A 25753-nucleotide genomic window follows, 5' to 3' on the forward strand; every position below is an offset into this window, starting at 1 on the left:
CTTCAAAGCAAGGGGGCCGGTGCAGGGCCACTGTGGCAGGAGCCACCCTGCTGAGGGCAAAGATGTGCAGTGACAGAAGAAGAGGAGGAGGAGGGGGACGTCAGAGTGGACAGAATCCTGAGGGACGAAGCTCTGCTGGCTGAGGAACAGTTGACTGAACGAAAGGAGAATGGATGGAGGAAGCCGACAGGGACATGAAAGTACAGGAAGGTTGCAGCTGGAAAATTAAGAGGATTTTGACAGTTTAAAAGCGAAGACATGGATGTTGAGAGCAGGAATGTAAAACCCTAAAGCCAAAGCCACGGAATGCAAAATATTAATAGAAAAACACATTTAAACTTTCAATTCTTTTTAGCGTTTTAAAATGGACAAATCTTCACCCGAAACGCTTCCAACTTTTATCCGCGACGATGCAGCCTGATTAAAACACATTTAAATTTCAGTGTGCAGCAGTGAAAATGTGTTGCAGCAACCGTTACAACAATAGCATCAACCGACCACAAGAGAGGCTTGCGGAAAATTTATTTGAATTTGAGAACTGGCAGTAGACTATAGAAAATATATATTTTCTGCTTATAAAACATGAAAACATACATTTGGCCTATATAGATATTCTCTAAATTGCATCTGTTATTACACACAATAGAGCTCTCAGATAGTTTCAACACTTTAGTAGCAGAATACAACAAAAGACATCCAAATGTTTATAATATTCATCTAACAGAAAAATCAGCTTCAACATTACACATAAAGGTAGTCTGGATGTTTTTTTAATACATGGTTAACTGTACACACAAGGAGAAAATAAACACCATAATTATTAGACATTTTTGAAATTATATATCCCTTTTCATTAAGAAATGACATTATTACCAGAATCATTCTCCATAAGGATGCATCATTTATATTAGATCACACAAAGAAATAAAAAATTAATTAAAATTAGCATTGGACTGAGTCCAGCGTCCCACTGAGTCTACAGCCAGGGCTCAGTGGGACGCTGGCGAACTGGGAGGTACCAAATAAGACAAAGTTGTGTTTTTTTTATTATCATAATACTTAAAATAAGTAACTTAAAAAAATATTACATTAATTATTACACAGGTACGAATTGCAGCAGCTTAGCAGTCTTGAATAGTTCAGGTACAGAGTATACACAAAAAAATAAATCTATCACGTCTTGTTTGTCTTCAGAACAAGATGCAACATCCAATTTCAAATCACACATTCACAATCTTTGAACATTTTCAGTATGAAAACAGAACAGAAAAAAAGAGGGACAACCTTCCTGCAACACAGATATCACAGGAACAACAATTTTATAAGTGTAAATATATATATATATATATGAAACATATATATCTTAAATTAACAGTCAAATATATGAGCATATATACATCGTTTTACAAGGTAGTAAAGGCAAAAAAAGCTATTTGCAACATCCCCCTAAATCCTATCATTTCAGATCAATGTAATAAATTATCCATGACATCTCCATTTCAAAGTAAGAAAAAAAATCATCTTAAAACTACAAGTTAAAAGTCTGTCAAAACATTAGAGAAAACCCATCTTTGTTTCAAAAGTGAAATAAGATATTGCACCTTTTTTATACCAGAGAACAATAAAATGACAATGAAAAACAGCATACAATGCACAAGAGGAATTAAATTAGAACCACTGCCACTGGTGGACATCAATTCTTGTTTTGAACCTTGTAACAAAAATACATTTCCTGTAACAAAACATCACAGTTTCATTTCACTTAATTACGTAAAAAGGACAAAAAAAAAAAAAAAAAAAAAGCATTTGAAACACTCTTTAAACATTTGACATATGACAAAAGCCGTATTCAAGACTGCTAAGCACAGTAATCATGGTTTTACATAACTAGAAAAAATAGATTATATATATTGCCTTTTGAAATGTTACAACTTGTGGGTTCATTTTGGCTATTACAATCTGAGTCAAGACAGGAAAATATAAGCAAGGAAAAAAAAAACCAAAAAAAAAAAACCCCGGCTCTCTCATGTCCAAAAAGGGATCCCATCTATCCAAAATAACAGTGTACATAAGCATTTAGTAACAAATAAATGTTCCTGATTTTTAGAAATATTATTTAATCATACAAGTAATTCTACAGCTAGTGTTTCTCACTAAGAAAAAAAGTCTTCAAGGCGTTGTAAATCTATAACCCCCTCTGTTAAAAAAAAACAAAAACAAAAAAAGGGGTTGGGGGCTGTTTTCATCCGTTCACCGATTCAAGTCTAACATGGGCGTCTTCTCTAGTGATCCTACAAAATATAAACATAGTGTTAATGTTTCAGTTTAAAGATATTTTGCATGTATAAACATTAGACACTGGATATTAAGACAATCTGTTACAAACACCTTTTCCTCCACAATAATAATTTAAATTTAGCTGAACACTTCCTGTTTTCAGCAAGTTAGGATTAGAGAATTCAAATTTTTTTTATTACGTATGCGTGATAGCTCAGGGGGGGAAATGTTACCCATCAACCCCAGAACAAAGGCAGAAGGACCTTGTGAAGATGCTGGCTGGAGATGGTCAGTGTTACTGTCCAGATAAAGTGAGTTTTGTGCTGACATGGGCTGAAAAGCCACGCAGAGAGGAAGAAGCCAAACTCAAGATGGAGTAAAGTTTGCAAATTCACTTTGAGGATATAGACGTTAGCTTTTTGGAGACATGCACTGTGGTCAGATGAAACTAAGTTTGAAGTTTCTGGTCATGATCATCATTAAATTTGGAGACAAAACAAAAAAGCAGAATCTCACAACCAGAGAAGATTATTTCAAATACTGATTACAGGAGTGGAAGCATCACTATTGATGCAGCAAACAAAATAGACAGCAAAAAAGACAGAAGAACATTTTGTGGAAATATTTTGGTAAGATCTGATACATCCACCAAGAAGTTAAAGCTTGGAACAACATGGGTCTTCCAAATGAACAATAAGTGAAAGTCCGCCTCTATATTAGTTACAAAGTGGCTTAAGGTCACCAAGGTCTAGTTTAGCAGAGGTCATCATAAAGTCTTGATCTAATTAGCAGTTCTGTCAAGAGAAATGAGACAAAATTCAATAAGCCTATTGTGAGACTCTTGTGGAAGGATATTTAAAATGTTTCACCCAAGTCAGAATATAAAAACTGGATTCTATTGAATCCTAAGGAAGCCTGATTACATCTCTAAATTTGAAGAAATGTATTTATTTTGTAGAAAAATTCTCCTCTCCACTATTTTTTGTTTAAATTAAAATGTTAGGCTGATTTACTAGCAGACGAGTGTATCACCTGAAGGCCCGGGGCTGGTGTCTGCTGAGTGCCCTGGTTGAAGAAGGCCATTGGCTGTCTGTAAAAGTCAACCCAGGCGTTGTACTCAGGATTAGAAGTCTGCTGAGATCCAGGACCTGTTGTCTGGCCTTAAAAATGAGAACATGGAAACAAAACAAAAAAAATTTTGAATTTTTTTTTTCCAATCTTGAATTTTATAAGTTAAAGAAAAGACCACCAGAAGACTTACCCCAGGTTTTGTTATATTCTGGAGCGGTGCTCTGTGGTTGATTTTGCTGACCTGCTGAAAGCAAACAGCAGCTTAATGTATTTCATTTGATCAAATTCTGATTTTTAAAACTCTTTTACAAAGTTTTGACCAAATGAAACTAAAATAGATACATTTTAATCAAGGCTGAACCAAACGTGAGCTAAAACGTGTTTGTCGTCGGAAATTAGCTTGTGCTAGTTGGAAAATATTCCTGAGTGAAACTCGCCTAGCTTTTTATAATACTGCTCCCAGTCCATCTGGCCCGTCTGGGATCCATTGTGACCTGAAACCAGACACAGATAACACGTCCAGATTTACTGAGAGCGGGTTTTGGCTTTCTCTGCTCCCATCTAACAACTCTGATTCCTAATGAACTCCAGTGGCAGCACCTGCAAAAATCTGTCCATACAGGAAGTGCGCAGTTAGCCACAGGGAATGTTCTGCAGACTGCTTACTATTTGAACCCCCTACAGCAGCAGGGAACTTGAGAAACTACCCACTTTGTCTTAAACTATAATAATTTCTTTAGAGCAGTCCCAGTTTGTGATTTGGGCACATCTATAGTTAAAAATGTCCACCATTCCTTTGGAGATGCTTACTGTGGTCCTGCTGGCCCTGAGGCTGCCATATCTGAAATGTTGTGCCCCATCCTCCAGACATAAACATCTGAGGTCCACTGAAAGGAAAAACAAACATGTGAGAATCAGTCCTCATTTTATTTAGAAAAACTGTTTTTACCCTCAAATATTTTCAAATTGTGGCAAACTGGCCACAAACTGCAACACTCTTTTTAAGTAATAAAGTAGTGCAGAAGAAATACTCATTTTCTTCTTGTTTTTAAAACCAAAAAACTTTGTTTGTGCTGTAATACTTTAATAGTTTGCAGAGGTCACATTATCAAAATCAAACTAAATTGATATACTTTTTTTTTTATGTTTGTGCAGTTAAAATTTTTGTAGCCCAGTCGACTGATACAAAATTTGTCTGATTTTGTAAAATGATTTTGTGGCTGACTTTTGATGATCTCTGGAAACATTTATTAATATTTTTAAAACAAAAGTTTTGCTACACAAGCGTTTGACACCAATTCTGTTTTATTTGAGGAAGATAACCGGTTCTTCCTGCACTAATTTGTGTTGGTCTATCACAGAATATCCCACAATTATACCTAGAAGCTGCAACATGAGTAAAGTTGATGAGTTTTCATGCAAAGAGCTGTATTGAAATGTGAGGAGTTGGGCCTTACTGTTGAGGAGGAGTAGTTGGGCCTTGGTTGTAAGGACTCATCCCAAAGTTGCTGTTGCTGCCGATCCCCGGGCCCTGAAGAAGACCAGGAAAAGTAGAGGCGAGTGAGAGACCACACTTGTGTTTAAAGGGAGCCAACAGGCAAGGTCAGAGGGCAGGGGCGAGCGCTGATGCACTCCATTAAGTCCATTTGATGGATTCTTCATGTTTAACCTCTGGTGACATCCTGCTGGCCACTAGGAGCACAGAAGCCCAGCTCACCCAGGCAATGACATGTGTGCTCATGAATATCAGATCAGACAATAGGAGTTGGAAGAAGGGTTGAGGGGGGGAGCAGTGAGTGCCGGGGACAGACCACCTACCCCAATTCTCTCATCGATCAGCTGACGGGCTTTTTCCAACTGCTGAGCGGTGCCTCGGATGGAGAAGATGCGGACATTGGGGTCAGTGTTGGGCGGCGGGTTTCTCTGCAGCTCCACATGGGCACGAGACTGCTCTTTGATGTTTTTGATGGTTTCTCCACCTGAAATGTTAATAACAAGCTGTAATAAATGTCCTCCCCTTCAGTCAATTGGAGACGTTGTGGGGCGCAAAGCCACTCATGTCTGAACATTAAAAGAGACGATAAAGATCCCAGACTGCTCATGTTTATTGTTTACCATTTTCATAACATGCACCCAGTGACTTGTGATGGATGTGATCAATATGATAATCAGCTTTCTATTCATCCTCAATGCCAATCTGAAGGGGAAAAAATAAAGTAGCAAAGCAAACCAGTTTAATTTTATCAAAATGGAAGAAAAAATGTTGAGCACCAGTTAGTGATTTAGGGCAGTGGTCCCCAACCTTTTTATTACCGCGTACCGGTCAAGGCTTGGCAAATTTGCTGTGGCCCACGGGGAGAAGAGGAAGCGTCAGATAAGCCTTTTCTTTTTTTTTTTCCCCCGATTTTCCCTATACGACAATCTTACAACGTCCTGCAGTGTGTGGTGTGTAACGTGGTGGTGTGTTGAATAGGCCCGATCCAAAATCGGGCCTATTCAACATTGTCTTGGTCCAATTATCTCAGCCTGTGGGGTTTTTCCCTGACTGGGAGCGAGAACGCAGCCTGTTGAATGTGACAGGTAGCCAATCAGAAAGCGCGGTGACGTAAGAACGGAGGGAATCCCAAACAGTTGACATGGCAACTGAGAGTCGGGTGGACAGCGGAGGTGATATGTGGACATGTTTATTACTATATGTAAAGGTCATTTTTATGTATGTTTATTATATGTGGTTATATTTATTCAGTTAAAAATACTACGAAAAAACATAACTCACCTCCAAATCATAGTGCAGCAAATAGAGCGGCTGCTCCCGCCGTCTTTTATCAAACGCCTTTTCTTTTTGTTACATCTTTTATCGCTTAAAATGAGTCCACAAACTATCACTGCTGCTTCTACATAGTCATCCGTGTTTGATTATTCTAAATTCATGTATGGTATGTTGGGGGTTTTACTGGATTTTCTTCTGGAATCGGGATGTTCGTGAGTGGAATCGGTTCGTGTGGCTGGACACACGAACCAATCGAACCTGTTGTACTTTTATCTCTCTCACAGCCAGCTCACCAAGGTTGGTGGCATCAACTAGCTCACTCTTTGGTTACCTAGCAACAACCTATTGAGAAACTTGCAAAGTGCTTTCAGGTTTTGCCACCGTTTCTCATAAGTGCTGAAAAATTAAAAAAACCCATCATGGAGTGAAAAGAGAAAATTAATACCACAGCTCGTGAGAAAACTATCAATAATTACAGCTATGGACCAATCTGAAATGCCTACATCGTGATAAGTTTTTCAGCCATGTTGATATCAACCAGATCTAATATGAAGTAATGATAATAGAAAAATCACTAATAGAGTTGGAATTTTTTTTATTTCTGTCACTTTGGTTCACTTTTTCCTCATTCAGATCCCATAAGAGCCCAGCTAAAAATCAGTGTATTTTCAATTGCCTCATGGCCAGCAGTGTCTGAAAGATACTTGCTTAACATCTGACAGAAATGTCAACGTCTGCTGCATCTTATTTTCAGGGTGCGAACAATTTGGGCTTAACTTCTTCCCTGTGTAAACTCACCTCATTGAAATCCCAGTCTACCTTTAGAAAACCCCGGCATGCGTCTCACAACTCATCTACCATTCTCTGCTAACATCCATGCAAATCAGGAAACAAAAGACAACATCTCCTGCATCCCCCACCACCCCTCGCTCTCGCATCAGATGCCAGCTTCCCGACGTGTGGGAAGAGCAGTCACACCAGCGGGGTGAGATGAAACGTAGCTGGCAGGAGAAAAAGACAAAATTGAAGCGTATCCTCCTCTGGGGACGTCGTTTGTCTCTCACTTTTTTCCACCATTCTTGACTTCGTGTTCTCCTGTGGGAGACGAGAGGGAGCGAGGGAGGGCGCTTCCCGGGGCCGTCCCAACATCAATTACACATTTGTTCACTTGTGGCTGACACACTGACGACCCTGAGTGACCCCTGAATGAAAACCCTCATCTCAGTCCTCTCCTATAGTAGCTTTCTCCTCGCAGCCAACAGACTGCACATGGGCCATTAAGCCATTGTCAACCAAATGAAACTTCTGCCTTAATGAAGCCATTATGATCTCTTCTGGTCAGACAGCAGAGAGCAATGAAGACCCCGACTATTCATTTCATGGACTGGGCTGTAGAGCGGACAGATAATACGGGCCTTATTAATGAGACTGGTTTAGTGGCCAGCAGAAAGGGAAGGGATATAAAAGAGCAACTGGTGGCAGCATTCAGGGGAAAAGCTGGGGAACTGGTTAGCTGCTGGTCTGGAAATAAAAACCTTCTGCACTGCAGGACAAAACCATCACATGTGACATTTCTCCTCTAGTCAGTTTCATCTCAAGCTCTAAATATTTATACTTACTTATAAGTAGCTATTTGGATACATAGCTGTCTCCTGGTTTTAGCTAGCATGTGTTAAATGTGTGAAATATAACCTATTTGTAAATTTACTTTTTGAAATCAATGTTATACAATATTAGCGGCAGCCATTGTAAAATATGGATTCAGAAAATTGCTATGACTTAAACAGAAACTATTAACAGAGATGCATTGGTAATGCACTGCATCCTAGATGCACAAAGGAGCAGAATCACAGATCCTTCCTCCCAGCAGATGTTAGACTCTTAAACCATCACAGCTCCCAACAAACTCCGTAAGTGTTAATATATCTGCTGGCATTTGCACAATTTTTAATAATTTTTAATAACATTTCTGCTGTTACTGCACAACTCCTTTTACACTGTGTTGTAATTAGTGTCTTGTGTTTTTTAAGTTTAATACACATGTACATTATGTAAATTAAAATTAGTAATTCTACTCAGTTGCACATCCCTTGGATTATGACAAAGATTTGATCTTTGTAGTTTATTATTACTATTATGTGTGACAATAGTGTGTCTGTGGGACAATAAAATCCATTTATATAAGACTTTTACTAGATTAATAACTATTCCCTTCCCTCTTACTAATCTGGGTTATGACCATGATTTTATAAACTTTGAAAGAAAAATTCATATTTTTAGTATTTCTCAAAGAAAATCAACTATCCAGTTCTGATGAATGAGGACAAACTATTGCTGCTATGCATGATGATCAAATGAAATGGGGGGCAAGACAGAAGGAAGAAATCAGAGGAAAAATTGAGGGAAAGAAAGAAATGGACAAAAGGCAGAAAAAAAGGAATCGAGATGGAACACGGTAAAGACAATAAGGTAGAGAGGAAAGAAGAATATATAAAATGACAAGGGACGAGAACAGGAAAGATGAGAACAAAGGGAACAACAAATGCTCACAAACCCCTAAGAAAGAAAAAAAAAGTAGTAAGGACATACAAGAGAGAGCGAGGAGGGAAAGAGGAAAACAAGAAAAGAAAAGAAATGAGGAAGACGGGATACAAGAAAAAAAGGAAGGACAAAAGAATAAACAAAACAGGAAAAATAAGTCTGGAAATTCAATTGTGTTTCCATGCTCTTTGAAATACTGAAATCTAATCCAATACTTTTCCCAGACTGATTAGGAACTCTGTTGTTAGCACTGAATAAAGCATTAATAAACAAAGGCCATCTGGGCTTTCTGATTGAAACAGAATTAATGTTTCACAATAAAAGCCTTTGGGACTTATGAATGTATTATTACCGAACTTCAATGCACCAAAGAATCATCCAGCAACAAGGCATTGAACTTTTGCAAAATTAAAATTTTCTCAGTCTCACTTTTGACCAAAACTGAAGATGTTTTATGCGGGGGAAAAAACATCTGTATGTAAGCGGGAAGGTGCTTAGTACTCACTGAATTCATGGTTATTATAAAGTCTGAGCAGATTGGTGGGTGGCAGGATTTATCAAGCTCTCTGTGACGGGGCGTGCATGTGTGTGTGTGAGCGAGAGTGTATGAGGTCAAAAGCGAGGGGCAACAGGCTGCATATGGCATCGTAAAGATATTAATCACCGCACCCTTTAAGGGGTGGCTGACAGCACCCAGACCCACCGCCATCTCCACCATATTGCCTCACTTCATATGCTAATGCGGAGAGCGGGGGACGCACCGCCCAGGTTTATTTGTTTCCCTCGCCCCACTACAAGCACAAAAGCCACTTGACATTTCTATTGCCATGTTTTTATCTTAGGTAAAGAGGCCCCCATCCGCACCGCCCACCGCTGCACGCACACACACACACTGAGGCAACACGCATGCCACCATGCAACACACATGCACACACAGCTCCTTCCAATGCAGTGGTCAATGACTTTTAAATAGCTGCCAATAGAGTGGGCATGAATAGCCAATAAGCTAATTCCTCCTATTCAATCCCTCGCTGCACTCTATTGGACTGAAAGGCCCTCATTAGATGCCAGGCAGCCTTCCACATGATTGAGGGCTGTTATTATGCACCTTTAACAATTAATGTCACATTACACGCATTATCCCCGTCATTAAGCCCTTAGTGAAGCCAATGAATACCACTTGTGCTATATACATGAGCGCAAAGGGGGAGAGGGGGTTAGGAGGATGGTCACCCCCACCCCCAGGTCTTCTCATCAGTTTTACGAAGTCACCTAACAGCAAATGGCGTTCAGTTATTGAAAAACAAGCAGCAATCTGCTCACTTTTCAGATGCCTTACATTAGAAGCTTTTTATTCTTTTTTCAAAAATTCAGGAAGTGCCACTTTTCAGAACATCAATCTGCGTTAAATCTTTTTGTGCTTTATGCACGTAAATAAGTCTGGATTGTACATGTAAAGCATGCTTAAAGCTGTTTACCAAGGAACACCAACATGTTCTTTACCTTTGCCAATCACCAGCCCACACTTATCAGCAGGTACAGCATATGTCACCTCCTGCAGGCCTCCAGCTCCTCCCATGTTACAGTCACTGCGCCCTCGGCGGCCCATTATGCCAAATCCGTCCCGCTCCTATTGGGAGGCAAACAGGAAAACACAATGAGGACCGAAACTATGACAAATAATCACAGAAGCCTTCGATCAGGAATTTTCATCCATTTCCAGTCACCGATGAACATTTTGGATTGATATTCATAGACTATTCCTTTAAAAGTGCCTTGAAGAGGTATTAACACCCTTGATTTTGCCACTATTAATCTAGAAACGTCAATATATTTTTTGGATTTCCTTCTAACAAAAACACAAAGTTACAAATAATTGTGAAGTGACAGAAAAATGATGAACATTGTTCAGATGTTTTTGCCAATAAAAGTCTTGAAATCATAGTAAATGCACTTTTGAGCACGTCTCTTCCAGCTTTGTAGTTTTTGAAACTTGATTTTCTTCCCCCAAAAAGTTTAATCTCAGTAAAACTTTTTTTACACAGACTGAATTGGAAGAATCTGAATGTCATTTTTCATATCATGCCAAAGAAGACTTGTAGCTCTAACAAGTTTCCAAAAAGAGGATTGAATTTGGCATATAAATCAAGATGTATAAGACTTCAATTTTACTTTTTTTTTTATATACATATTTTTTTATTCTTTTTTTGGGCTCTAGTGTCCCTTATTTTTTGAAAGTAGGCTGACAGGAAAGGGGGAAGTAGAGGGGGGAAGACATGCGGCAAATGTCGAACCCGCAACGGCCGCGTCGAGGACTCAAGGCCTCCAAACATGGGTCGCGCTATCCCCTACCATGGTATGCCCCCAATTTAACTTTTTTAAAACTTTAAAGTTAATAATGTGTGAGTGTACTTTGTGTTGGACTGTAATACAAAATATCTTAAAATTTGTGAACGTAATGTAAAAACTTTTCCACGGCAAATGGTCTAAAATGAGCCCTGAAACTTACTTTCTTCAGGTTTAGTAGGAGTAAAAGACGGAATCTCTTTTTTCTTCAAACTCTTAATAGTTTTATGTTCAACTGATTTGAGATAAAGAGAGGGAAAGCAAACCTGAGCAGTCTGGACCAACTCGTTGATGAGGTGGGCAGCATGATGGCAGTGGTCGGGCTGGCCCATCACCTGAGCAACGCGGTCAGGACTGACTCCGTCATCTAAACATAAAACAAAAACACAAATTTAAGACCAAGCCTAATATAGCTGCAGAGGTTAAAAACTATTTAATGTGATTTTGTTGTAGCAAAAAAAAAAAAAAAACAATTTTAAAAATTAAGATTTCTTTGATCACTCTTTGGGCTGACCTTGTTTGAACTGAATCCTGACGCCAGCATCATTCTGAATCTTCTTGATCATTTCTCCATTTCTGCCAATGATGATGCCAACAGCAAATCTGGGCACAACCACCTAAAAAACAAGAACAATTCAGCAGAGGGGAAAAAAAACCCCAAAAACTGGAAAAAAACTGATAGATAAAGTCTTACATCCAGACTGCTTCCACCCATTTTTGACCCAAAGTCCAGCCTGCCTGCCCTGAAGTCTCCTTGGTCTTTGTCTCGAATGAGCTTCACCACAAGTTCGCGTGCTTGCTATAAAAATAGATGTATATGAAAACAAAATACATTTTAATACAAATGATAGAATTCAACTGAATATAGCCTAAAATGCACGCGGTAGGCATAACGTGTAAACTAAACAAACAGGAAAGACTCTAGCCCACAGTAATCTCCTCTGTGTCTGACCTGCACTTTGTGGGGATCCCCAGTGATTCTGAGGGGCTTGTCCGCTCCAGTGGGCATGGGGTCATCTTGAATCATTATCATCTGGACTCCTGTTCTCTCCTGCAGGGGTTAAAAAAAAAAGAAAAACTACCACAGTTACGTGGGGCACAAAACACCAGTCATAGCAAGGAAATTCTAAGGCGCAACATGTTTTCTCCCCTCAGTTATTTGAACATTTGAAACGGGGGCAAACATGGTGGGATGTTTTTAAAACGGACGCACAAATGTACACCAAGTCGAATGCAAAATAAACCATTGAACAATTGACAAAATCAAAACAAAAAAATCAAACAATACACACAACTAGGATTGAAGGATGATTAATGTATAAACTGCAAGAAATCAGCTCAAGAAAATATGATCTGGAAAATACTGAACTAGAACATTCCCAGAATGTTACACACTGCATGGAAACACAAATGATCCAAACAGTAAAGTAACTTAAATAATGTCAAGACAAAACAGGTGGGCAGTATTTTCCTTTTAATAGAATGGTGTCTGAAGCTTTTTACTCCTCAGAAAAAATTAGGATCGCAGAAGATGATAAAAGATGATTAACTAGGCCAAAAAGATCAAGTTCTTTGGCCTGGACTGCATCTCCCATTTCTTATCAAATGATGACATTTTAGTAGTTTGAAAGATAATTTCAATGAAAACCATTCAAGGTCGATGTTGATAATTTGGTACCATCAAGCACATTAAATCGGCCAGATATGAAATGACTCAGTTTTGTCATGATAAGCTCAGAGAGTGACTAGATTGTCTTTCCAGATCATACATTAAATATATTACAACTGAAAACTCTGTGCTGTTTTGATGCCTGTAAATGCATCAAAACAGCACCTTCCTTGATATACTTCAAGTAAAAATCTCAATAAATAAACTTTGATACATAAGAATCATTTTTGTCTATTTCAACGGCTTTCAGCACAATTTATAATTTCAGCATTATTTTGCGTATTTAACTGTTGCATTTCAACAAAATTTTCAGAAATTAGTTTGCATCTACTGCAGCCTTTGGAAAGAAAATTGAGAACTGGCCAAAATTGATCATGTTGACGTGCTGTAAGAGGTGTATTTCTATGACAGATTATCAGCAGACCTGCAGTTGTTTGATGGTCTCTCCTCCCTTGCCGATGACCAGGCCGACTTTGTTGGCAGGGATGAGGATCTGCTGAATGGAGCTGTTGCCATCCATGTCGTTGTGGAAGCCGGGACCATACCGACACTGCTCCACAATCTCACTCAGCAACCGCTTTGCCTGCCTGCAGGGTGGAAAAACAAGATTGCCTAGAACGTTTAGAAGAAAAACCAGCTGAGCCACAATGTTCAGCATCAACAGGTTCGACTTCTTTCCCAACAATGATATATACTTTTTTTTTTTCTTTTCTTAAATCTGTGCCCAGACTCACTCAATGTTCTCTGGGCTTCCGGTCAGAGTGCACGGTCTGTCCAACATGCCACCACTGTCTACAATAAGAGAAAAAAAAAAAGAAATCACAAATCATTCTCACCTACAATAATGTGTGGTCAACAGCATATTCACAGTAAAAACCAGGAAATTGCTTTCCATGACCTGAAAAACTAAAAGGCACCATGAAAGGGACTGGTATTAAGAAATGTAACTCAATGTGTCAGGTGAGATGTCAGAGACAGATCAGTTTTCATGTTGCTATTTGTTTGCTTTAACAGTGCTCACATTTTCCAACTGTGTAAAGCATAATGTGATTAAGTACCTGGAGCCATGCTCAGCCCATAAGTCATAATATTGGGAGCGAAGAATGAGCAAAGATTAGATTTGAACATAATTTTCAACAAATACCAGTAAAACTTTGTTTGAATATTTAGCATAAATGTTTCACAATTTAATATGAGTTTAAGAAAAAAAAAAACAAAAAAAAAAACTTTAATCTTTATGGAAAACTTCAGTTTTGGTTCAACATCTCAAACAAGTGCAATTTGCAAGCATCTGAGGTGAACAGAGATCTCAAACGTGGCAGATAAAGCTGCTGCTTCTTCTTGTATGTTCAGCAAAGCCGCATAATGCATCACATCATGACAATATCAAATGGGTTAGGCAATACTACCACCTCAAAAGGCTGCTTGGTAGGACATTGTATTTCAATTAACAAGCCCAAAATTAGAATGCTAATGCTGTTTTGGCCAGCTGTTCTTTATGACGACACTTTATGAATTCATTATGTGGTCAAAATGCCAAAGCTCGTAAATGTGGTAAAGGAACTTATGCAAGAAAACCAAGTGATTTGAATGATTACTCGCAATATTCAGAAATAGTATTAAAATAGTATTTAAATTACCCTAATGCTGATATTGTGTGTCTCTAGTTTTCACATTTAAAACTTTACAGATAAGACTGATGTTTAATAAATCTCTGTTCAGTAAACAATTTCCCACAACAGGTTGTATCAGATCCAAGTTCATTTTATTTTGCACAGGATCTGCTGAATGGAGATTCTGGGGAGATCCCACATTTATTTAACTAAAACTAACTTTATTCATTCTTTCTCTAGATGGTTAAAGTAAAAGAGTTAACTTATTAGTGAAGGGTAGAAATATGACATTACTTCCCCAATCGTCCTTATGCCTTTTGGGGTATTTCAACCTCTTTTTATCAGATGTTTGTTTATGGCAGGGTGAGGTGCTTTTAATCTCGTAAAACATTCTGTGTTGCATAAAATTGAAACAAAAAATCCTGATCAAACAAACTGTGTTGTCTTTCCACTTTAGACTCTTATTAGGCATACCTGAGGCAATCTGGATCTTGCAACCTGATTCCTGCTGTATTCTTGAAATCTGCTCTCCTCCTTTTCCAATAACTATGATAAGAAAGGAAACTGTGAGCCTTTCTGAATTTGTACAAAGAACTCATTTGTTACAACATATTACGTTTAAAAGTAAAGAACTTGAGGTTTACTTACTGAATCCAACCATCTTATCAGGCACTTTAAAGTCTTCTGTTGTAAAAGCCCTGAAACCCAAACAAAAAGCACGATTAGAGCTTAATTCAAAATATTTTACATGTTGATCCAGCTGACTAGTTGCATTTCACAACCTCCATGATCCCCGCTTTAAACATCTCATTGCTCAGTTTGTGTCTACATCATGGTTAAAATTACTCTTAAGCTTCAGAATAAGTTTACTATTAAACATAAAAACCCTTGAATAAACCTTAAGATTTCCATTTTGTATTTTGTCAAGCCATGGCCAATGAATAAAGCCAATATGCATCGCCATTACTAAAAGCAACCAAGAGTTTTTTGCTCACCTTTGATGTACCAACGCACCAAGATGGTTTCCTACTGAGGGAAGAGGGGAAAAACGTAAATTTAAATGTGTGAAATATGCCTATAGTAGCAAATGTATTGATATGGAAAAGCGATAAAGCAAGCAGTATCTGAAAAATTGATTCAATGCTGGGGGAAAAAAAAAGAGAGCAGATGTTTGTGAAGCTGCCAATCCTACAAGTCTGTATCTGACCCACAGCAGGGAGCTTTCAGCGGCAGGGAAATAAGACCTGGAGGTGCATGAATGAGCGTTTCAATCAGGGGCGCTCTGAAAGAGAGGCAGCAGCCGGGTCAGTGACTGCTGGTCCCGAATTGAATTTTTGACAGGTAGAATCAAGCAAGGGTCCTGCAGGGTCACCGGAGGATGTTCAGCCACAGATGTGAAAACCTGAACTGATATCTTTACGGGTTCAATCAATTTTATGGCTGTTTGCACTGATTTCACTTCTTCTGGAAAAAGCACCGGGGTTAAAGCTCGAGAACAGAACAGCTATGAATACAAAAAAGGGAGGTGTGCAAACTTTATACAAGGATAGAAATTTTCACCAAAAAAAAGAATAAAACTTTTGCGAGCAGTTGAATATATGTTTGAAAATTAGACACTGAAAGCCAGCTGCAGAACTAGAAAGTTACCACGTCTGTCATTTGTCTTATACAAAAGGACAACCTTGACTAAAGAAAAGTGAGGACAAATTCCCACAAACAGCAGTGCATCCAACAAACAAACTTGAATTGCATACAATTTTCCTATTCGTGCATTCAAGGCCGAACTATCGTTCAAACAACTGTGACAAGATAAGAGGAGGCCGCGGTAAATAACTAGTGTTTCCACTTTGTGAAAATGAAATGGATCAAATGTTTGTAGTGAGTGACGAAAACCACGGCAGGATGATTGTCTCCACTACAGCGCTTCGAGTATTAAGTATCTGACAAACAACATGGCTCTCACTTCAGATTATAGCCTAACTCCAACAAGATTTGCCAGTTTCACTGCAAAGAAAAAGTACTGGCAAATAACTTAGAAAAGGTCTATGGGTTACATATTTGGTGCAGATCATATGACAAAAACTCTGAAATAACAAGCGACAATATACAGCTTAAGTTTAGGAAGCTCAAAGTTATCAGTGAAGTAAGAGATGCAAGGAGCTATTTAAAAATGTAACTTTTTTACAATATGTATGGAAACATCTGAAAAAATTATGCTGCTCTTAGTTCCAGTTTAAGAGTTGTCACAATTTCGCACTAGCATAAACCATGTAAAAATAAAAACTATAGGACATGCAGAATTATGAAGGCTCACCTCCATTGTCTAGAGAACGTTTTTGGCCCCCGAAGCCATAGAGGGAGGGGTCTATGACTGGACACGAACTGTTCATGTTGGGCATCTGGTCTCCTCCCATCTTAGCTGCCATCTGGAGACAAAACAGTGGGACAGATGGAACAAGTGGTTCAATTATGCTTGATATTCTTCAAATGCAAGTTTTCACAGAAATATTCCTGAACATCACTTTGGTAATTAATTTATTCGTCCACCTTCTTTTTCTTGCTTGGGTAAGAAAAAGAGTATAGCTTTTTTCCACCAGCAGCTGCTGTTGATATTTTATCAATTTCACTACTAGATCACAAAAAATATCACAAAACATGGATATTGCATTCTTTAAAGTATCTCGATGAATTGTTTATTCCACAGACAAAACCACAAAAAGTTGATCGCCTCTTAGTTGTGAAAGTAGAAAAAGACCCTCTTTAGGCTGGAGAGCAAGGATGAATATATAAAAGCAAAATGTTGCACTCCAGAAAAGTTATACTGCCCCATATTATTGATACCCTGATATAAGAATTTGGACTGATATCGATATCAATACTGCCACTATGGCCGATAATCAATATTTTGCATAATATGCATACACATTTACATACTAGGCCAGGAAATATTCAATGACCACATGCATATTGGTATTTATTACAATACAAACCACAAACATGCTCAATGAAGTGTTTCGCAACTTTGAAAAACTAAACCTACTTTGCAAATATGAATATAATAAAGGCAAATTGTAGAATATATTAAAACTATAAACAACCACCTTCCTTAACAATGACTGCTCAGGAGACCTTCCCACCCCAAATCTTGTCAGCTGCAACTCTTCAAAATGAAATTATGTGCAAAGTTACACAGAGAGTTACACCACTGCTTTGTAATCACGGAGAAATGTGAACTTCAGGTATTCTTAAACTAAGAGGTAATCAAGCTGGATTCAAAGACTTCACCAGAGAATCAATGCATGACAATGATAGTTTACTCTATCTTTAGATAAAGAGGGGAAGAAAAGGCAGATCATCAAACCACTACTACATTTTTCCATCTCCACTTCAGCGTTTTTGGCACTCTCACTTGATCTACCTCAGACCTCTGTTATATTAATCACACAGTACCACCAAATGACTCAAATAGGTTTTTCACGTTTGTAAAATGAGAAAAAAAGATGCAAGCACCATCCCAAAATCATATTTTAACACTCAGATGATTATATCTGTAATATCAAATCAGGGTTGAATTATCTCTAGTTATGCCAATCACTATCAGATAAAAAAATGGGTGCACTCTGCAAATCTGCACTTTTGGGTGAAGTTTGCAGCAACACTTCAGGTGACCTAGTTTTTCCTGTTAGGTTGCTATGAAGACACTATGAGACCTGATTAAGCAGGAAAGACGGTAGCATCCCAAGATTGACACTTTTTAAACCAGCATCTTACATCTTATTAAAATTACCATTCTTTAATATATGCATGCTAATAAGACAGTCATAACTAAACATTATGAAAAATGCTTTTGTATAGAATCATTGTAGTGATTTTGAGCAGCAAAATGGTGATTATGACCTATATCACAGCACATTTTAAAATGGCGTCACATTGGGGATGACGTACAACAGATCTGATCATAATGCAAATAAAACAAGTTGTTTTAGAAGGTTGTTCACTGGGTTTTGGCTGTGGAGTCATTGCTTCAGAAGCAGCACAAGGATTCCTTGATGCAATACCAGCAAATGTTTGGTAATCAATTTTACTTTTCTTGGTTTTGTTAATCTTAGTCAAGAAAGTTGCACAATTTTGACAGCTTGCAAAATGAAATATTTAATTCTTTAAGTCAAAAGAGAACAAATTTATTCCTCTCCACAAATTGAAATAAATCTATAAAAGTAATAACAGAAACTTGAGCTTTTTAGTTTCAAAAAGTACTTTTTAATGACAAACTTGTCTCACTGGAAAACATAATTTGCTGAAGATTGTTTCTACACCATCAAAGCCAATGCTTCTTTCTTCATCTTTTTTTTTTAAAAAAAGAAAAAAGTCTAACATAGAGGCCATTTAGATGGCAAGCTTTGTATATATTCCAACGTGCAGTATTTTTATTTTTTGCAAGAATGTTAATTTGTCCACTGTAATTTTCTGATCTTTCTATCACATTTCAAACATCAAAAAAAGTGTCAGCTCTTTATATTTACTCTGCTCATTTTTTTCTGCTGATGGAAAAGAGTATAGCTCTATGCAAAAAAAACCCCAAAACAAAGCATGCAGGTTTCTTGCATTACAGATAAAAAAAAAAATGTCTTTTAGAAAATAAACCACTTGCAAATATGAAGTAGATTCTCACATCGTGTGATGATGGACATTCAAATCTTCTGAGTGAGAGCGTTTTTCTATTCTGCCTTAATCTGTCACCTCTCCTTTCACACCAAAGTATAGCATTTCAGAAAATTACACTAAATTGACATGTGTGCTTGCCTGGAATGTTTTTGTTCACAATATGAAAATATGCTCATGGAAATTAGAGTCTCCCATCACCTTCAGGGACGATTATCTACTTCAGAAAGCCACTGGTGGAAGAGAAGCTGCAATAGAAATAAGGAGGCATAAAAGGAAGCAGGTGTGAGGTTGTTGTTACCACGGCGTCTCCAACGCCGCGGACCCATCAAGAAAATTTTAAAGCACTCTGGATTAGGTCAATACTTGCACAATTCTTTTTAAATTAGAGTATTTGTTTGTTGCCATCAGACATTTTTCCAAACACCTTGGTATGTGAGCATCTGTTTTTATAAATTTTGATGTCAAAGTGACAACTGTTGCCGCGGCATCTGTGCACGCATTGCCTGGCCTAAGAAGCGTAGCTGAAGGAGCACAGGCTGAATGTTCATCCACACATATCCTGCTTTCATTTCAACACATGCTTTCCTACCCATCCTTTGCAAGCTGTCATGTTTCAATTCAAAAGCTTAATTTCCTTTCCTCCTCTCTAGAGATACAAGTCATCTCTGTTATATAAAAGTAAATGCATTTTTCTGAACATAAATTCAAAATGCAGTGCTTTAAGAATTTAATACCTTATAACAAAGAAGAAGCATAAAACATAGCATTGTGGAGTTAAAATGTAGATGATAAATTTATACTTTAGTTGTTCTGACTTGCAGAAATTACAACTGGAAGTTTTGTCTTAAATCAGATGAATTTTGAAGCAAAAATGCCTAGCTGTCCACAGAGAACACCAAGTAAATAGGTAAACATCACTGTGGAGTACAAGAGCCTCCCAAGATAATTTCCAGGGCAGTGTGCTGAACGTAAGCCTTGCTGTTGGAATTTGAAGGTTTAAAAGCAAAGCAAAAAAAGGTTGTAGAAAATCATTTTTCTGTTCTTATAATACCACAACCTCAAGGGTTAAGAGAGTGACATAAAACTGATCGCTTGGGTCAGTGTTATTAGGTATGATTAGGATCCAGATGACATCAAGTAATGACAGTGAGACACTGATTAATTTACCAGACAGACAAAATCTGGTCTTGGGCCATTGTACTACACTGGAAGTGCAAAGGCAAGTCCCTCCAGCCCCTCTAGCTTTCCGTTTTAAATGTCACTCACTTTCGGCAGCTGCTCCTCAAGCAGAAAGATAGCTGCTGTGAGAACATCTGTGGTAACACACAACACCACACAAACAAGTACAAATAATCATACACCGTGTTCCAAATTATTATGCAAGTGATATTTTCTCAGATTTTCTTAAATGGTCAATGCAAATGATGGTCAGTATAATTTTCAAGTCATGAACTATTACAGTATAAATCAAACTGAACAAAGCTCTTCATGAGAACAGTATTTTTTTTTAACAATAAAAAACTCAAAATGCACTGCTCCAAATTATTATGCACAGCAGATTTTCTAAACATTTGATGGATTATGAAGTACTGCAAACGGTCATTCTTTGAATGTGCAGCATTAAGTGGTCATGTACTAAAATCAAAAGCTATTTCAATCAAAAACATCTTAACAGACCGAGTTACATGTTAACATAGGACCCCTTCTTTGATATCACCTGCACAATTCTTGCATCCATTGAACTTGTGAGTTTGTGGAGTTTCTGCTTGAATTTCTATGCAGGATGTCAGAATACTTTCCCAGAGCTGCTGTTTTGATATGAACTGCATTCCACCCTCAGATCTTCTGCTTGAGGAAACTCCAAAGGTTCTCAACAGGGTTGAGGTCAGAGGAGGATGGTGACCACACCATGAGTTTCTCCCCTTTTATGCCCATAGCAGCCAATGACACAGTGGTATTCCTTGCAGCATGAGATGGTGAATTGTCATGCATGAAGATGATTTTGCTACTGAAGGTTCGGCTTTTCATTTTGAACCATGACAGAAAGTGATCAGTCAGAAAGTCCATATACTTTGCTGAGGTCATTTTCACACCTTCAGAGACTCTGAAGGGGCCGACCAGCTCTTTCCCCATGATTTCGGCCCAAAAAATGACTCCACCACCTCCTTGCTGACGCCACAGCTGTGTTGGGATGTGGTGGCCATCCACCACCAATCCACTACTGCGTCCATCTGGACCATCCAGGGTCGCACAGCAGTCATCCGTGAACAAGTCTGTTTGAAAATTAATCTTCATGTGCAGCTGGGCCCACTGCGACCGTTTCTGCTTGTGAGCTCTGGTTAGGGGCGGCCGAATAGTTCATGCACCGCAAGCCTCTGGAAGATCCTCCACCTTGAGGTTCCAGAGGCACCAGCAGCTTCAAATAACTGTTTGCTGCTTTGTAAGGGCATTTTAACAGCTGCTCTCTTAATCTGATGAATGTGTCTAACAGAAACCTTCCCCATTATGCCTTTATCTGTACAAACCCATCTTTGCTCTGAATCAGCCACAAAAGTCTTCACAGTACAATAGCGCTTCAGTTTTCGTTAAATATCTAATGTTTTCATACCTTGTCATACGGCACTACACTACCTGATGACTTTCGTCAGCAGAGAGATCCTTTCCCTTTCCCATATTTCTTGAAACATGGCCTGCTTAATAATGTGAAACATCTTCTTAAGTAGATTTCCTTTAATTGAGTTCACCAGACAAACTAATCAACCCAGCTCTCTGAAATTAATTATAGTGATTCAAAGAGCCCTGACGCACAATACAATCTATAAATTTAATAGCACAACAAAAAATGTAATCATTATGATACTTAAATCCAATTTGCATAATAATTTGCAACACGGTGTAATAACATGGTCTCCACTTCCTACTTTAGTCTTGTGCTGCATTATTGTCATATGATACAACGAAACCCAACACAGCTCGTTTCTCTATAGCGATAGTTCCCATACTTAAAAAAGAGCAGCAGAGACGTGTGACCACAACTAGCACTGGTTGAATCAATAAAGAACAAAGTCTGATTTCAATGGTTTCATCTAAAAAAATAAATGAATAAAAATCATCTTATGATGCCAACCAGGAAGATAATAGGGACACTTTTCAGAAGAAAACGGAGAATAGCAATTAAAGAAAAATAAATTCCTAATTTTTTAAACCAAAAAAGTATATTTTAAGCTGTTTTTAGCATGCTATATTGTAGAACTGCATGTACCATACCCTGTGCAGCTAATAACACTGGTAAACGTTATTGTGGAGCCAGACTGAAGCTGACAATTAGAAAAGAACAAAGTAGTAACCCATAGCAACCAATCCTGCTGTATTTGAACAATAAAGAAAAGATCCTGCAAAATTTCCAGAAAGACATTTTGCAAAACTCATCTGCATGAACCAAAGCCTTGTTTACACTGTAAAAAACGTGTTTTATCTGTGCCAAATCCATGTTTCCATAAACAATTTATTTTAATATAGACTTTAGCCAACATCAACTTTTCAGGCTAACAGAAACTCACATGAAAAATTTGCTTTTTAAATAAAATAACTGCACAACTGAACCATAAGATAAATTGCTCCATAAAGGACATTAACATTTATATTAAGTGTTATCTTGTCTACTGTTTTGCCAAACAGGGAAGTGACACGTTTAATTATGTTTTTCTAAATATGGGTTGAATTGTTCCCTATCTATCGCTTTTGACCTAATAAAGGAAGGTAAAATACTGTCATATTGTAATTAATCCCAGCTTTTTAAAACAAACAAAAATATAAAGATTTAAACCAGCCCTGGTAGCTAATTCATGCAAAGTTTTTGCCAAACGAACACATGAAGAGCCCTTTGCTGCAGTTGCAGGTTAGGAACACAAGGTCTTTTTTTAGTGTGGATACTTTAATCTGTTAACGCGTACACAGAAATAAAAGTTATCCTGTTCCCCACACGCCATGCACAAGCCACACAACTGGTGGTACTTCAAGTGTGGCCACTAAATATAAAGAGCTGTAGGAGAAAGTAGAAGTCAGAAATACTGTTCTGACAGCTTTAGAGCTGGTGTTATAAAAGCATCAAAACAAGAGTAGGTGGGGAAAATTTTACTTTCAATAACGTTTGCTGAAAAGTTTAACCTTTCATTAGATTATGTTTGCAGATTGATACTCTTTTAGCAGCTCTGTTAGGGATTTCTGCACAATCTCCACAAAAAATGAGGTTATAAATGCCACAAGGAGTGGAGCTGAAATACAACATGGCTAAAGTCCAGTTTACACACTAATAACGGCTATCATTGGTGTATCAATTCTATGCTCGAGCAAACAGTTGTATTTAACAGATTTACTATGTGACCGTCTTTGACTTGTATGAGGTTTGTTACTACTAGTGAGCTTGCAGCTAACGTTTGTACTTCAAATCGTGGATTTGTGATTGCGCAACAGGAGATTTTTTATTTATTTTTTGCCACAGCTGGTTAAGAGCTTCAAGAACCCCTACTCTTAACTTAATGGAACAATTCCCAGAATACAATTTGTGATCTATTTTTTTCTATCCCAATTATGAGTCTCAAATTCAAGAATACTTTATTGATCCCAAAGGAAAATTAAACAGCAAAACTTAAAGAGGATTAGAAACCTTTAAATCAGAGGTGAAATAGACTAAGAATACCAAAAATGAGCGTAATATGTGAACACAGGTTAAACTGCAGTCTGGTTAACCTAAAAATAAAAAAGGGAACATTTGCTATCTTAATTTTCGAATTGATTCCATTCTCTGATGCTTTTCTCTCAGATAATGAAAACAACATTTTATAGTCATGAATATTATCTTCAGGTAAAACAAAAGATGACTACAGCTTAATTAACTGGCACTTATTCTTCCCATTGAACATTTCAAAACAGTAATTACAACAAACATGTTGTAATTACGCTAGTTTGGTCATGGCTTTCAATGTAATTTGAGGAACATAATTACCTAAAATTATATGTTTTTTAAAATGTTGTAGCTAATTTCTAGCTTCCATGCATGGTCTAGATATACCAGTATCAAAGTTTTATAACTTATGGTTTCAAAACTGCCAAGATTTTTTCTGGCATACCAAAGAGAGTGACAGTTTTCTCTCACTGTTAGATCTTGACAAGACACACCTTGCTGCACACTATTGTTAAGCTGGCTATAAAGAAGGCGAATTAACTTTTCCCTTGCTTACAAAGATCTCAAATATGTCTGTGGAATAATTTCACGGTGGAAACCACAGACCGACATTGTGTGGAAAGGAAAGCCACTCCACCCAACATTCCTTTTAACGGGAAAGGTGTTTTAATGCCATTTGGAAAGCTATGTGCAGCACGCCTTTAAAGCTGATTTGAACAGGTAAAACCAACTTGTTGTACTCTCACATTGTTATTACAAAAAAAGAAGTATCTGATAGGTCATTTATGCTCCTGTAATTTCAATCAATGTATACAACTATTGCAAAAATGAAATTGTTAACATGCTTAATAATAGTCACATGGTGACAACTTAAACAAAATGAGTTGTAAAATTTCTATTCCACGTGTGTGAAATTTTGCAGATAGTAATGGAAAAGGCCATGTGTGCTGAGCTGCAGGAGTTCAGGGGAGGCTTATTTCAACAGATGACGTTACATTATATGGCCTAACTCCAACTGCTGCCAGGACATACTATCACACAAGCTAGCTGGCTAACAGCTGCTTCACAGACCAAACTCGATATTACTACACAAATAACACACCTCCAATTAATAATATTGATGTTTGCAGTGTTATAACGATCACATTTGAAAAGTTTACACGCGAGAACAGCGAGGGGTGCCTCTGTAGGGTCCAACATAGTCTCTTTAACTGGGGCAACAACTAGTTACACTGATGCTAACTCAGGAACCTGAACCAAGCAGCTGTTCAGGCTTCGTGTCTAAACTGAATGTTGCGTTTTGTCACCTTAAGGGTCAAGTTCCAAGATGTTCAAGTTGAATGTATAAGTTAGCAACGAGGCTAACAGCAACTTCTGTGAGTTGACAACAGGTTGTAGACTTAACTTATTAAAGTAGCGCAAACTTTGATATTAAAACAGGCCTTCGCTTCATTCCCCGTCCAGGTATTGTGTCGTCGCTTTGACGGCTCCAACGAGTTAACTGCTCGGCCGACCTCTGTAAACTTTAATCTGTCCTCTCAGCTATGCTGCCTCGGCTACTTAGTGTTAGCCTGCTAGCTCGCAGGGTGCATGAGGAGTGTTTATAGTGCTCAGTCCGGATTGCCCCGACCTAAACCCAAACCCGCACCGCTCGTAAAACACGCCGTTTGTTGTCCGTGTAGCATCGCCCTTTTGTCAGCCGGAGAGCGTTTTACCTGTCGGACCCGGCGTATCGTGTCTGCGAAGTCATCTTTCGTGCCTGGCTGAGCCACCGAGGCCTGTCCCTGGATCAGCTCCGCCATCATCATCATCATCATCCGCCTCGGCAGCTGAGAGCCACACTTAGAGAGAGAGAGAGAGAGAAAAGAACTGCACACGTGCCAGAGCTAAAACTTCGCGAGCGCGTAGATCTCGCGAGCTGACCGGAAAACATAATGGCTTTTGGACATAATGGACCCAAACGCTTTTTTTTTTTTTCGTTGTTTGCAAAGTAAACAAATGTTTTATTAGGGTTTTACTGTACGTCATAATTGTATACTTGTTTCATTAAAAGCGTGTTTTAAGAAAAATTTCACCCAATAGGTATTTCATATAATGTCATTTTTTTGATACTTTAA

At 38.1% G+C, this 25753-nt stretch overlaps 1 protein-coding gene across 7 annotated transcripts; it reads right to left on the reverse strand.

The window, feature by feature from the left end:
* Positions 1-505: 505 nt before the first annotated feature.
* fubp3 (far upstream element (FUSE) binding protein 3) lies at positions 506-25503 on the reverse strand. Of its 7 annotated transcripts, none has more exons than XM_032569818.1 (19): positions 25352-25503; positions 16602-16713; positions 15283-15313; positions 14936-14985; positions 14762-14833; positions 13409-13466; positions 13099-13261; positions 11958-12056; positions 11700-11804; positions 11520-11622; positions 11272-11372; positions 10163-10289; positions 5167-5327; positions 4806-4879; positions 4138-4235; positions 3786-3842; positions 3539-3589; positions 3310-3437; positions 506-2291 (listed from the first exon to the last, which is right to left on the reverse strand). In XM_032569818.1, exons 1-19 carry the CDS (start codon positions 25451-25453, stop codon positions 2283-2285), a joined length of 1701 nt encoding a protein of 566 aa, XP_032425709.1. In that variant the 5' UTR covers positions 25454-25503; the 3' UTR covers positions 506-2282. The 7 variants fall into 7 exon arrangements, with proteins under 7 accessions (XP_032425709.1, XP_032425710.1, XP_032425708.1 ...); XM_032569819.1 differs by having other exon boundaries at positions 4159-4235; positions 15283-15316; XM_032569817.1 differs by having other exon boundaries at positions 15283-15316.
* Between the last annotated feature and the right edge of the window lie 250 nt (positions 25504-25753).

This window comes from Xiphophorus hellerii, chromosome 8 (assembly GCF_003331165.1).
Source record: "Xiphophorus hellerii strain 12219 chromosome 8, Xiphophorus_hellerii-4.1, whole genome shotgun sequence".
Lineage (NCBI taxonomy): Eukaryota > Metazoa > Chordata > Actinopteri > Cyprinodontiformes > Poeciliidae > Xiphophorus > Xiphophorus hellerii.